The following is a 15,515-nucleotide window of genomic DNA, read 5'->3' as shown; positions in this document are numbered from 1 at the left end:
ACACTGAAAATTATTAAACACTGCTGAAAAAATTAAAGAAGACCTAAATAAATAGACATTCCATGTTCATGGCTTGGAAGATTAATTTTGTTAAGATGTCAATACTACCCAAAGTGATTTACAGATTCAACGCAATCCTTATCAAGATTTCAACAGCTTTTTTATAGAAACAAGAAAAGTTGATCTTCAAATTCATAAGGAATTGCAAAGTGCCTTGAAGAGCCAAAACAATCCTGAAAAAGAACAAAGCAGGAGTATTTACACTTGCCAATTTAAAAATGCCCTACAAAAATACAGTACTCAAAACAATGTGGTACTGGTATAAGGACAGACATATAGATCAATGGAACAGGATTAAGAGTCCAGATAAATTGATACAACTGTGGTCAGCTGATTTTCAGCAAGGGTCCCAAGCCCATTCAAATGTCCTACCACAAATGTTTCTAGGACAACTAAATCTCTACATGCAAAAGAATGAGGTTGGGTCAATACCTCACATCACATATGAACATTAACTCAAAATGGATCAATAATCTAAATACATGAGTTAAAGCCATAAAATTCTTAGAAGAAAACATAGGCGGTAAAGCTTCAGGACCTAGTTTTTGACAATGGATTCTTAGATATGACACCAAAAGCATAAACAACAAAAGAAAACTGGACTTGATCAAAATCTAAAACTTACGTATCAAAGAACATTATCAAGAAAGTGCAAAGACAACCTACAGAATGGGAGAAAATATTTGGAAACCATATACTTTATAAGGGTTTAATATCCAGAATATATAAAGAACTTCTACAACTCAACAACAAAAAGACAATCCAATTTTAAAATAGGCAAAGGACATGAATAGATACTTCTCCAAAGATATATAAAAGGCCAATAAGCACATGAAAAAATGCTCAAAGTCATTCAAACCCATTGCTGTTGAGTCGATTCCAACTCATAGCGACCCTATAGGGCAGAGCAGAACTGCCCCAGAATTTCCAAGGAGCGCCTGGTGGATCTGAATGAACTTACAACCTTTTGGTTAGCAGCCGAACTCTTACCCACCATACCACCAGGGTTTCCTCAACATCATTAGTCATCAAAAATATGCGAATCGAAACCATAATGAGAGCCACATGAACCAGCGACCATGATCCTGAGACCAGAAGAACTAGATGGTGTCGGGATACAACTGATGACTGCCCTGACAGGCAACACAACAGAGAACCCTTGAGGGAGCAGAAGAGCAGTAGGATGCAGACCCCAAATTCTCATAAGGCCAGACTTAATGGTCTGACTGAGACTAGAAGGACCCTGGTGGTCATGGCCCCCAGACCTTCTGTTGGCCCAGGACAGGAACCATTCCCGAAGCCAACTCTTCAGACATGGATTGGACTGGACAACAGGTTGGAGAGGGATGCTGGTGAGGAGTGAGCTTCTTGGATCAGGTGGGCACTTGAGACTATGTTGGCATCTCCTGCCTGGAGGGGAGATGAGAGGGTGGAGGGGGTTCGAAGCTGGTGAAATGGACACAAAAAGAGAGAGTGGAGGGAGAGAGCAGGCTGTCTCATTAGGGGCAGAGTAATTGGGAGTGTGCAGCAAGGTGTACATGGGTTTTTGTGTGAGAGACTGACTTGATTTGTAAACTTTCACTTAAAGCACAATAAAAATTATTTTTTAAAAAAACACCATAATGAGATACCACTTCATACTCACTAGATTTGTTACTATGAGAAAAAACAGAAAACAACAAGCGTCGATGAGGATGTGGTAAAATTGGAATCCTCACTCATTGCTGGTGGGAATGTAAAAAGGTATAACCACTGTGGGAAACAGTCTGGTAGCTCTTTAACAGGTTAAACAGAATTATCATATAACAACCTAACAATTCCACTTCTAGGTATATACCCAAAAGTACTGAAAGCAGGACTCAGACAGATAGTTGTACACCAATGTGCAGAAGAGTATTATTCACAATAGACAAAAGGTAGAAACAATCCAAGTGTCCAACAACGGATGAACGAGTACTAAATAACAATGCGGTACACACATAAATTGCAGTTATAGTCAGCCATAAAGAGAAATTGATGGTCTGTTTCACAGTCGGACAGTTGTTTGAACAGAACAAGGGGATACTGTGTGGTTTAAAGTCAGAAAAGGTGTGCATCAGGGCTGTATCCTTTCACCATACTTATTCAGTCTGTATGCTGAACAAATAATCTGAGATGCTGGACTATACGAAGAACGGGGCACCAGGATTGGAGGAAGATTCATTAATAACCCGCAGTAGGTAAATGACACAACCTTGCTTGCTGAAAGTGAAGAGAACTTGAACCACTTACTAATGAAGATCAAAGGCCACCGCCTTCAGCATGGATTGCACCTCAACATAAAGTAAACAAAAATCCTCACAACTGGACCAGTGATCAACATTATGATAAAAGGAGAAAAGATTGAAGTTGTCAGGAATTTCACTTTACTTGGATCCACAATCAACACCCATGGAAGCAGCAGTCAGGAAATCAAAAGACGCACTGCACTGGGCAAATTTGCTGCAAAAGACCTCTTCGAAGTGTTGAAAACCAAAGATGTCATGTTGAAGATTAAGGTGTGCCTGACCCAAGCCATGGTGTTTTCAACTGCCTCATGTGCACGCAAAAGCTGGATGATAAATAAGGAAGACCGAAGAATTGACACCTTTGAATGGTGATGCTGGGAAAGAATATTGAATATACCATGGACTGCCAGAAGAACAAACAAATCTGTCTTGAAAGTACAACCAGAATGCTCCTTAGAAGCAAGGATGACGAGATTACATCTCACATACTTTGGATATGTTATCAGGAGGGATTGGTCCCTGGAGAGAGACATCATGCCTGGTAAAGCAGAGGGTCAGTGAAAAAGAGGAAGACCCTCAAGGAGATGGAATGACACAGTGGCTTTAACAATGGGCTCGAGCTTAATGGCGACTGTGAGGGTGGCGCAGGATACAGCAGTGTTTCATTCTATTGTACGATGAGTAGAAACTGACTCAACAACACCTAACAACAACATAAAGAAAAATGAAGTTCTGATGCATGCTACCACATGGATGAAAACATTATAAGTGATATAAGCCAGACATAAAAGGACAAGTTCTGTATGATCATACGTATATGAAATATCTAGAATAGGCGAATGCACAGAGATAAAAATAGATTAGTGGTTATCAGATGCTGGAGAAACGGGGGAATAGAAATAATTGCCTAACAAAAATAAATAAGTAAAATGGGTGAAAAACCCACATGGTACATTTGTTAAAATACAGATTCTTGTAGCCCAAGAATTTCTGGGCATGCATCCAGGAATCTGCATTTTTATGTTCCAGGTAACTTCCATGCAGTGGTCCACTGTCCACACTTCACAGAACAGTGGATTAATCTTTTTTTTTCTTTCTTAAAAGATGAGAAAACAGACTCAGGAAATGCTGTATCTCAGGGTTAGACACTGGGGAGTGGCAAAGCATAGAGAGAAAGTGTTACAATGAAAGATAATTTGAGCCACAAAATCCTATTTCTAGCAATCATACATCTGGGACATGGGAATACCTTTATTATGTATTAAGTCTTTACGACGGTATTCACCATAATTTCACCAATATCTACCACTAAAATAAAATTTTAGCAGGAAAGAGCCCTCATAAAAAGGCCCATTTGAATTACCGTTATTTTGGAGACTACAGACAAGGCATACGATCCATTTTCAAATGGGCAAGCCAGCTAACTTTGGAGACCCCCAAACTATTCCACAAAGAGTCATTCGGTATCTGCTATCACCAACACCTGACACCCCTAATCCCAGGGCAGACTGATTTGCACATGGAGGCCTGAGCGCAAAGGCTTGCACTAACACCTGTTATCTAGAGAACAGACTACTGTTTAATATTCCTGGCTTCGAATAACAACGCTGGTTTGTTTGTGGTTCCAAGGTACTTTGAAGCACGGTTAAAGCAACTGAAATCGGAAGTGCAAGATGTATCCTCTACAAAGCCCAGAATTTAGGTTCCCTCAGGGCCAGGCTAGCATTTTCGCTGTGTCACTTCTTACCCAGTATTGGAAGCTGATGAACTTTCTCATTCCCATGTTCAAAATTTATTTGGGCAAACTGCCCATCAAGATTGATCCAGTTTTGTTTTGGGGGGTGGGGGGGATCTGATATTCCTGAAATCATGTGCTCAGCTGCATTTTCAGTCAGATTGGGAAAAACATCAAGGTCCAGGTTACTCTCTGCATGTCAATACAGAATGCTGTAAACAACACTAAATACATCCTGGCTACCAGTCCCCTCTGTGATATGAGAATTTGTTAACTAAAAAAAATTCCTTGCATATTCAACCCAAAGCAAAAAAGCTACAGTTAAAAAATACCTTGGAATCTACCATAGGGGAAAACACTACAGCTTTCAAGCTGCATTCCCTTCAGGGACTGGAACCAGCACACTTGAACTGATGTTGCTGGTCACAAAGCAAGTGTACCCTTATGTAAAGAACTTAGTTAGGGCCTCGAGGAAACCAGAAGTAATGAGATAGAACCAACATGCTACAACAGAAAACAACAGCTTGAGAGAATTCAGACTTTAGCATCCTCACCCAATTATTTCTTCCCTCTTTCTAGGAAAGAGACCAGTTTCACCACACAACAAAGAAACAGACCAATTTTTCTGCTTATTATAAAAATTAGACCACAAAAATACTTACACGGGACCGGAATTCAAAGAGCAATGATCCACCATCATTTCTGGAAGGAAATCCAACTTAAACACAGCCATCACCTCTCTCGTCTTCAGAAGCCAATGATATTAACTTGCTGCCCTTGTCTGATCCACAAATACACACAGCCTTAGCTTCCTGAGCCCCACAAAAAACACAAAGTACAGAAAACAGGAGCTCAGGGAAACAAGCAGTAAGTGCCACAGAAACAGGCAGGACTGGGGAAAGGAGAGGGAATACTGGATTAAAAGGGGGATGTGACCATGTGAAGGGAGGCTCAGCCCAGCACACAATGAAAGTGCTGATGCACCAGGCTTGTTTTGTGTGATTTTCCCTGGCGAAGCAGTACTAAGTGCACTGTCAGATAAACAGAGTGTCAGATCCATGAAGATAGCAGTGGCTAACAGAGCAGAAGAAACACAAACTTGTTTCACATCCTCCAGACTCCTTCCTTCAATCAGTTTTTGAGGTACCCCAAAACTGAAACTATCTGAAGCAAAAAAAAAAAAAAAAGAGCTTCCCTCATGTAGTCTGAAAATGGTTCTAGAAGGAAGAACTTAGTTGTCAGCCTTGGTGTTAAACACAGTTTCCATATGCCAAAGGCAGCAATGGTCTAAACTAACTCTGGAAGAATTGCTTAAGTAGTGAGTGGAAACACCAAGAGAAGCAGGCCAGAGGCAAGATGGCTGAGGAACTGGCCGCCAAAAACGTAGCACGCACATATAACAAGGTGTGCTGCCTAATGATTTCTCATTGGGGTGAAGGACTTTAAAAAATCCCTGGCTCAGTGACATTCATTAGGTGGCACAGGCAAAAAATTTTTACTAACCCTAAATCTTACTTTGCCATAAAATAAAACGGAAGAGTAATATTGCATCTCTTGATAGAGTACTAGGAAATTATGCCTTTTCAATTCTCTGAACTTTTTTTTTTTTTTTTTTAAAGAAAAAAAGGCAAACAAAAACCACCACAACGATAATAATGAAGAAAAACTGGGGCCTATCAGGGACAGACACTCAAACACATTAGGGAAGGACAAAAGAATGTAGGCTGAGTCTTGTCATTCTCTGTCCTCCTTTAAACTTACTAAAAACCAAGACTAGTAACTGCACACATAAAAATTGTATTACGGGTGAGCAGGAGAAATAGATATACTCAGCAGTCAAGGCAGATGTGGTGCTCCCGTTCTCAATTTAGCTTCACATCCCTCCAAACAGCAAATGGTGGCATTTCAATATTTAGGCAGTGACTCTAAAACTATCTCTGAAGGTTCCCAAATTTCTTTCCATTTTTTATCATTAGGGTTGCCTGACCTCAAAAGATTTCACCCAAGTTCAGTTCATAACACAGGCCACTTCGAAAGAGAAGATATGTTCAGCCTGTGAGGAGGTAAATGAATAAAATCCCAAACATATATAGTTACTTAAAAAAAAAAAAAAAAGAAAGAAAGAAAAGGCAGGATGGCATGAACTTAAAAGTTCTAATCTGTATTACAATGGCAGACACCTGTCTGCATTTGACTCAGGCAGGTAGAAATTCTATCTGCTGCCCAATGTTCCTGTCTTGGTTATCTAGTGCTGCTAAAACAGAAATAACACAAGAGGATGGCTTTAAAGAGAATTTTATTCTCTCACAGTCCACCAGGCCAAACTCTGAATTCAGGGTGTCAGCTCCAGGGGAAGGCTTTCTCTCTCTATCGGCTCTGGAAGAAGGTCCTTGTGATGCCAGTCTTCCCTTGGTCTGGGAGCTTCTCAGCATAGGAACCTCAGGTCCAAAGGACACACTCTGCTCCCGCACTGCTCTCTTGGTGGTATCAGGTCCCCGTGTCTCTCCGCTTGCTTCTCTCTTTTATATCTCAAAAGATTGGCCTAAGGCACTAACTAAGCTTGTAGAGCTCATCAATATAATTGCCACTAACCCATCTCATTACATCATAGTGATAGGATTTACAACACATAGGGAAATCACATCAGACGACAAAATGGTAGACAATACTGGGAATCATGACCTAGGCCAAGTTGACAGATATTTTTGGGGGGACACAATTCAATCCGTGGCATTCCCTCCTCTGGCCCCCAAAAATTCATGTCCTTGCCACATATAAAACATATTCACCCCATGTCATAGCAAAAGTCTGAAATCAACTTAAATTCAAAATCCAAAACTTCCTCTTCATCTGTGAAATTCAGAATATAATTTATCTGCTTCCAAAGTATAATGGTGCAACAGTCACAAGGTAGGTATTTCCATTACAAACAAGTAAAATTGGAGAAAAAGAAGGCATAACAGGCACCAAGCAAGTCAGCAGAACACACTGCATTAGCCCTCATGGCTTGAAAATACTCCTCTTTATCTGAGATCATTTACATAATAGCCCTGCCCTACAGACTCTAGGTAGTGGCCATACTCTCTGGATTCTGAGTGGAGACCCTTCCATCCTGGGCTTCAGCTCTGCCTTCCAGGCCCACTGGGACAGCAACTCTGTTCCCTCAGCTTTAGGTGCACCATCCTCCTAGTCCATCTGAGTGGTGACTCCACCCTTAGAAACACCAGAGGCCGTGGCTCCACCCTTTGAAACCCCAGAGGTTGTGGCCATACCTTTTGAGACTGAGGCAGCTTGGCTTCCTCTGTTCCTTGTCTCTTCAACTTCTGCTTCCCGGTTTCTTGGTTTTTTGGCCCTCAAGCCTTCGTCTGTCCTGCTGGGGCAGGTGTTCCAAAGCTCTGTAACTCCACCAGTAAGTGCCTGGAGCACCCCACTCTGCCAGTAAACTTCAGCTGGAAGGCACTCAGCTCTCTTGCTCCGTGGGTCAGCAAGCCTAGCTCCATCTGTAAGTGCTCACAGGCACCCCGCTTTGCCAGGAAGCATCCTTCACAAAGGCATTCAGCTCTCTTGCTCCATGGGCTGGCTGCAACACTGTCTTGCACTGATCTCCTGGTTCTGCCGATGTCGGTCCTCTGCCGTTGCTTCTCGCTGTCTGTGTCGTCTCCGACGTAACAGCTCTCCTCGCTTCCTTGTAAGTCCTTGATCAATTCACAGTTTCAAAATCGCTTCCACATTTTAGGTATCTGTTAAAGCTGCACCCCACTCTCAGTACCAAAATCTGTCTTGGTTATTTAGTGCTGCTAAAACATAAATACCACAAATGGATGCCTTTAACAAAGAGAAGTTCATTCTCTCACAGCCCAGTAGGCCAAAGTCTGAATTCAGGGCACAGCTCCAGGGGAAAGCTTTCTCTCTGTTGGCTCTGGAAGCAGGTCCTCATGGTGCCAGTCTTCCCTTGGTCTGGGAACTTCTCAGCACAGGAACCTCAGGTCCAAAGGACACGCTCTGCTCCCGGCACTGCTTTCTTGGTGGTATCAGGTCCCCATGTCTCTCCGCTTGCTTGTCTCTTTTATATCTCGAAAGACTGGCCTAAGACACTATCTAATCTTGTAGATCCATCAATAAAATTGCCACTAATCCATTTCATTACATCATAGTGATAGGATTTACAATTCATAGGGAAATCACTTCAGGTGACAAAACGAAACACAATCATACAATACTGGGAATCATGACCTAGGCCAAATTGACAGATATTTTGGGGGGGCACAATTCAATCCATGACAGTCCCAAACCTAGAAGTGAACGACAGCTAACTGGTTTTGTCAGATGTCCTGCCTCATTTGATCTACTCCTTTAGAGGTAGAAGTGTCAGGGGCACTCTTTCACTGTATTAAGGGGGACAGCAAAAAACAGGATGCAAGTGAGAGGAGACTGTGTAACTGACACACAGTACACAGCTCACCAAGCCCTGACTGTCAGGCAGGCAGAGGATGTAACCCTAGCTGGGACTGGCTGGATTACTGGGTAGGTCTGTCCTACTTTCTCCTCAGCAGACTAGAGCTGATCACATGAAGCTTCCTATAGAAATCTACCTGGACCAAGGAGTAACTTTGTGAGGCCGGTCAAACACCAAATTAGATTCTTTAGTTCAAGGATTTCTTTTTAATGTCAACAACTTTCAAGCAACTCACTGGTTATGGTTGTGCTTTTATTATTCACAAATTCAAAAAATAAAAACACAACCATAACCAGTGAAATTCCTTGAAATTTGTTGACATTAAAAGGAAACCTCTGAACTAAAAAAAAAATCTAATTTGGTTGTTGACTGGCCTCACAACTGGACCAGTAAGCAACATCATGATAACGGAGAAAAGATTGAAGTTATGAAGAATTTCATCTTACTTGGATCCACAATCAATGCTCATGGAAGCAGCAGTCAGGAAATCAAAGGACACATTGCATTGGGCAAATCAGCTGTAAAAAACCACTTTAAAGTATTAAAAAGCAAAGATGTCACTTTAAGGACTAAGGTGCGCCTGACCCAAGCCATGGTGTTTTCAATCGCTTCACGTGCATGTGAAAGTTGGACAACGAATGAGGAAGACTGAAGAAGAATTGATGCCTTTCAATTATCGTGTTGGTGAAGAAGAACACTGAATACACCATGGACTGCCAGAAGAACGAACAAATCTGTTTTGGAAGAAGTACAGCCAGAATGTTCATTAGAAGCAAGGATGGCAAGACTTTGTCTCACATACTCTGGACATGTATCAGGAGGGACCGATCCCTGGAGAAGGACATCATGCTTGATAAAGTAGAGGGTCAGTGAAAAAGAGAAGACCCTCGATGAGATGGACTGACACAGTAGCTTAAACAATGGGCTCAACATAACAACAATTGTGAGGACGGAGCATGACTGGGCAGTATTTCATTCTCTTGTACAAGATAGGGTCTCTATGAGTCGGAGCTGACACGATGGCACCTAACAACAATTGAGAAAATATATGACTTCTAAATACACCTCTACCTTAATCAGAATCACAACGACACGAAAGGAGAACTTAAGTAAGGAAGACAGTCTACTGAGTAGCCAGGATTTGCACTCCTTACAACAATTTTTACTAAGCTAAACACTGATTTTGAATGTTTTAAAACCATTTTTCCCCACCACAGAGCCTTTATTAATAAGAATCTTCAGAAGCCCAATTTATAAAATAGCCGGAAAGGAAAGCAGGGAGTGGAGGGTCCACAAATTCTTTGTGCTTACACTGCTACTAAAGTTCATTTTACGATGTATAAAGCAACACTGCTTTAAAAACTTACAAGATGAAAATGCTACTACATGACGGAGGGCGCGTCTCTTTAGTCAGGTCACAATAGTTATCTCAGTATAATTAAATTCAACATGCTTGGGAAAGAAAGCACAGAAATTAATCACTCCATTTTAGAAAAAGATTACAAAGTAATAACAAAAACAATTATGGGACTAAGAAAATAAAATGTTAAGGGAAAATTCCAAAGTCAATTATTCACAGAAAACTGCCCGTAAGTTTTCTAAGTTCAGATACACATTCTCAGCTTTTCCCACAATGGATTCATCAGAAATAAAGACATGGCAGGAGGGGTTATTACCAAGGCTATGTTACAAAAGAAGGCCTCAACTTTCTCTTGTACTCCTGTCCTCTCACTCTGAGTTTGCTTTCATGATTCCCTCTTCTTTCCCTGGTTCTCTGCCTGTTTCCTTTGCCTTCAATATTCTCTACTTCATATCTAAGCTATCCTTATTCTTTTTTTTTATTTTTTACTTTTTCGTTTTTAAAGGGCAACAATCCAAAGCCTGATTATGTGAGAGCAGAAGCAATCAGCCTACTTTAACATAACCCAAATCATAAAAATGATCAGTACAGATAAGGGAAACTCTCAAAAGAATGGCACCCTTTGCATTTAGAATACTGGAATGGAATAAACAACAGGAAGATGTAAAATTGGATTAGAGAGGGAAATGCTAGAAATCACAGAATTTGCTTTACCAAAAGTGTGAAAGAACAAAGAGAAGCGCAGTTGTAAAAAGGTGTAGGTGGCACGTGCAAATGTCAGACTATCTTGATCGATGTAACCAGGGAGTTCAATGACAAACAGATTCTATACTTCCACCCCAAAAGCCTGAATGCGTTTTAAAGAGCAACAATATGAAATCTGGTTATATGAGGGTAAGAGGGATTAGAGCCTACTGAATTATAAAACGAACCAATGTCATTAAAAATTATCATAAAAAATTATCATCAGTCTATGTACTAAAAGCGCAAAAATCTAGGAAAACCTCCTAACTTCAGACTAAGTGGACTGGGTATCACCAATCCTACCCCATCCCCACCCCCACCCCAGCTGTTGGCAGATGAATAAAAGGAATGTAGAAAAGAACTGAGCAACTGATACCACTGAAAAATAACCAACCAAGTAACTTCAAACCTTTATCGACATGAATGCCCCTTCTAAAACGGAGGGCTTCTAATAAAATTAGTGAGTCTCCTGACACTCCCAGTCCAGCACCTTGCATATGCAAATATATGTTGATCCCAATTGATAACCATCTCTGTGGCATCTTACTTTGTGAGAGCTTTTTTGCAAAAACATCACAGTTGAAGTATAATTAAAGCAACCCTGTGGGTTTCCCAGTAAGAATCTAGACAAAATTTTTGAACTGGGGTGGGGAAGGTAGAGGGAGGGGGGAGGTGATTCTAAAGGTAGAAGTAATAGAAATACTGTAAAAAAAAAAAAAAAAATTCAACTCTAAAAATTCTGTAATGAAAGAAAAGTCACTAAGTTTAATAACTGTTGTGCTCAAGTTGGTTTGCTCATAAGATTATCATATATGGTACACTCAGAGGATATGACAAAGCCTAAGGGAGGAAAAACACCACTTTTTTGAAAGGTAAAAAGTTTTCCATTTTCTCCCTCTATCATTAATCACTCTCTCCTCCCCCAATCAGTGCCAAAGACACGAACCAGCTGAAGGACCCGCTGCTGTGATCAGTGCTCTCAGTAAAAGCTCAGAGAGCTCTCTCTCCCACAGCTGTTACAGCTAGGCAGCAGCCAGCTAGTTCTAGTGGGAGATAAGCCTGCCTTGAGAAACAGCTAAAGGAGAAAGAAGGGAAAGACAGAAAGAAATCCTTTAGCTTCCTAGGAATGGACATTTTTCAAATTAAACTCCAGAATGTAGAAAAGATGCCATTCCCTTTCTGAAGGCAAATTTTCAAATGTGTACAAAAGAACTCACGCAAGAAGGTTCAAAAGATACCGAAGAAACACACCCATCCAGCATTTAGCCAAAACCTGTAGCTTTTAACCTCTGCTGTAGACTGTCTTCACTCTAAAAAACCAAGGAAAGAAAAACGAATGGCCCATGCCTACACTAGTCGTGATTCCACATATGAAGCTTCTTTCCAAAGAAAAGCCCCTTTGTTACCATAAGAACTTTGTTACTAAAACCTAAGAACACTTTCCCTCTCCCATTTTTAAAGTACACAATGCCTTAAACATAAACTGCATTTACTACCTCAAAGTTAATTTAAAAACAGCATCAACGTCTAAGATGGGGAACTAAAGCACTAAAAGGTTGTAAAAGAGGCTTACCCCACAACGTCGCGACAAACAGCAAAGCGATGGCAAGGACTCAATTGAATTTTTCAGTACACCTAGGTCACTAGAACAATCTTTTCAGAATTTTCTTTTGGAAGGGAGACTCCAAAAACTAAAGGCTGAGTACTTCTTTTAGTATTAAGGATCATGTTAATAATATGGAAAGGCCATGTTATTTCCTCACAGCAACCTTCCTGAGTAGGTTAGATGCTGGGACATGAAAGTTCCTGCCTCAGTAAATGCATCTCAGTGGCCCCAGGGCAGTGGTGAACCACAGAAACCAAAAAAAAGAAATCAGAAGATGAGGAAGTTAATTGAAGGTAAAAGCAAATAGAGGAACCACAAAACCAATTTGTTTTATTTTTAACATTATCAAACAATCTTGCAAGTGAAGATTGATTCTATAAAGCTGCCCAAATTCCTACAAACTTCCATTTACAACTTCTGCCAACTGTACTTCCATCTGGTCCTGGCTACGGACAGAGAGAACTGCTGAAAGTTACCAAGGATGATGTCTACGTTGGAAAGTGCAAGAATTCTGAAAGATAAAGCCAGAACTAGGCCTATCCTTCCTGAAGACAAAGAAGTTTCTTGATTGGCATAAAATAGGTGGTCATGCACTTAATTTGACTTTTCACATGATGCTAAGTAGTTTCCAATTTTGCTAATGAAAGAGTGATGTCTCCAGTGTTAATTAAGGCAATGTCTATACTAACAAAATAGCCTGGACCTGCCTATATCATGGAAAGTTACTAAGACTAAAGGAACTTATATTTACTAAGTCCACAATACCTCATTCAACCTGTATGATCACACTGAAGGTACGGACTACATTTAAGGATTCAGATGTGAAAGAAGATAAACCTGCTACAGATGGTGGCCAAACCCCAGAGTCTCTTTTCACCACTGTGCAACACAGTCTTTCTTGAGAAATGTGACCATCATCTAGGAGGTATAAATTTGTATTGGGACAATGTGTCTTGAGAGGGCTCTGGTGTAGTGATTACCTTGGAGGATAGAGAACAAGTTAAACTTCTACTTACTAGTTTTGTTCTGGAAGATATGAAGGGGCGAGAAAAGGCCAGGGAGCCATTTTTCACAAAGCGTTCCACGGCATACAGTTTGAAAATCGCTGCTGTTGTGTGAATGGTTTTTATAGGTTTTTACCTCAACTCTGTGAGGCCAGACTCTGAATGCATGTTAGTTGGGGATCTCTGGGATATAGAGAACAAAAGGGAGGCCTGGGGTTTTAAGAAAAGCCAATGTATGAAAGTGTGAGGGACATATTTCTAGGTCCCAGGGAACATAATAGCCCTTAGGCCTAGTCAAGAAAAAGAGAAAAACAAATCCTTTTTTAACAAAATAATTCACAATCATGAGACCAAAAGAACTGGATGGTACCAGGCTACCATTACTGAACATTTTGATCAAAGATTCTATAGAAGAATCCTGATCAAACGGGGGAGGGGGAAAGCTGAACAGTATTTAAATTCTCAAGGACTCCTGATGTTCTAGAGCCATAGAGGCTCGATGAACCCCTCAAACTACTGCCCTGAGATAATCTTTAAACCTTACACCAAAAATATCCCTAAGTCTTCTTAAAACCAAACACTTTAGCTTAACTAGGAAAAAATGTCTGCCTTGAGCATTAAGCTCTTTTAAGAACTATATAGGATCAACTAACAGCAGAAACTTGAAAGATTAGATAGGAACCTTGAGACACTGAATTTATGTTAATGGTGAAGGAACAACTCACAAAATGGGGGTGAGAAGGGTTGCACAACTTGAAGAATGCAATCAATGTCACTAAATGGTACATGTATAAACTGCTGAATTGATGTATGTTTTGCTGTGTATATTCTCAACAAATTAATAAACTTTAAAAAGCTGGGGGGGGGGGGAAGTAATTTACCTAAGTGGAATGCTAATCACTCTGCCCCTAAGTCACCCACAGACGTTTTAAAGGAAAACTCAAACACACACAAAAGAAGATTAAGACTGTATTCCTTCACACAGGCCTGTGTCACTGTATATACAATGAGGTATTTTCTTAAAAAGCTTTCTCTTCCCAGTTTTACTTTTCCTACCTTGTGTTGCCTGTTGTTGTTAAGTGCCACTGAGTCGGTTCCGACTCACAGTGACCCTACAGGACAGTGTAGAACTGCCCCATAGGGTTTGCAAGGAGTAGCTGGTGGATTTGAACTGCTGACCTTTTGGTTAGCAGCTGAGCTCTAAGCACCGTACCACCAGGGCTCTCTGTTGCCTAGTCTGAATGAAAAAAGAAATGCTTAGGGGAGAGAGAAAAGCTGAATGGAAAATGAAAAGTAAAAGGTTTAGGCTTCAGTTTTTTACATCTTTCATTTCTGTGGGGAACCTAAACTGCATACTCTGTGAGGAAATCTGAACTGTTTGTCCTGTACTTGCTTGCAGCTCACAGTACTGTTTACATTAACATTACCTCCACCTTTATCACCATGAAGGAAACAGGAGATTTAAAGGCTGTTCCAAATCTCTTTGGAATCTTCAGTTAAAAAAAAAACGTTAACTCTTTGACAGAAAGGGCCACATAAACCAGAGACTACATCAGCCTGAGACCAGAAGAACTAGATGGTGCCTGGCTACAACCAATGACTGCCCTGACAGGAAACAGAACAGAACCCCAGAGGGAGTAGAAGAGCAGTGGGATGCAGACCCCAAATTCTCATAAAAAGACCAGACTTAATGGTCTGACTGAGACTAAAAGGACCCCGGTGGTCATGGCCCCCAGACCTTCTGTTGGCCCAAGACAGGAACCCTTCCCAAAGCCAACTCTTCGGACAGGGATTGGACTGCACAATGGGACAGAAAAAAATGCTGGTGAAGAATGAGCTTCTTGTATCAAGTAGACACTTGAGACTTTGTTGGCATCTCCTATCTGGAGGGGCGATGAGAGGGCAGAGGGGGTTAGAAGCTGGCCGAATGGACACGAAAAGAGAGAGTGGAGGGAAGGAGCGGGCTGTCTCATTAGGGGGAGAGCAATCAGGAGTACATAGCAAGATGTATATAAACTTTTGTATGAGAGACTGACTTGAGCACTTAAAGCACAATTTAAAAAAAAAAAAGGTAACTCTTTGATAAAAGAGTTCAGGAGAAAAAGGAGTGCCAAGGTGATATGGGCGGGGAGGTGACAGAGAAGAGAAGGATGAGGGTAATCTAGCTCTGAGGGAAATAAGCAGTATTATCTGCTTGTGATAGGTTAAAATGTTCAAAACATGACCTCACAGGAGGCTTTTACATTGTACCTGGCAAGTCAGTGGTACAGGAACTCCCAAAGG

The 15,515-nt window shown here is 41.0% G+C and overlaps 1 protein-coding gene across 7 annotated transcripts in view; it reads right to left on the bottom strand.

Annotated features, from left to right (window-relative positions):
- The window catches only part of CELF1 (CUGBP Elav-like family member 1), a 95,927-nt gene that overhangs the window by 47,632 nt on the left and 32,780 nt on the right, over window positions 1-15,515 (bottom strand). The window contains exon 1 of one of the 7 annotated variants that reach the window (XM_064288132.1): window positions 4,725-4,880. The exons of the other annotated variants lie outside the window; for them this stretch is intronic. Coding sequence (XP_064144202.1) covers window positions 4,725-4,795 — 71 coding nt within the window. The 5' untranslated portion in view covers window positions 4,796-4,880. Of the gene's footprint in view, window positions 1-4,724; window positions 4,881-15,515 lie in introns of those variants that run through there. 7 annotated transcript variants of the gene reach the window in all.

The sequence above is a fragment of the Loxodonta africana genome, chromosome 7 (assembly GCF_030014295.1).
Source record: "Loxodonta africana isolate mLoxAfr1 chromosome 7, mLoxAfr1.hap2, whole genome shotgun sequence".
NCBI classification, from domain to species: Eukaryota; Metazoa; Chordata; class Mammalia; order Proboscidea; family Elephantidae; genus Loxodonta; species Loxodonta africana.
The sequence above is the reverse complement of the archived record's forward strand: the minus strand, read 5'-3'. Positions and strand labels throughout refer to the sequence as shown.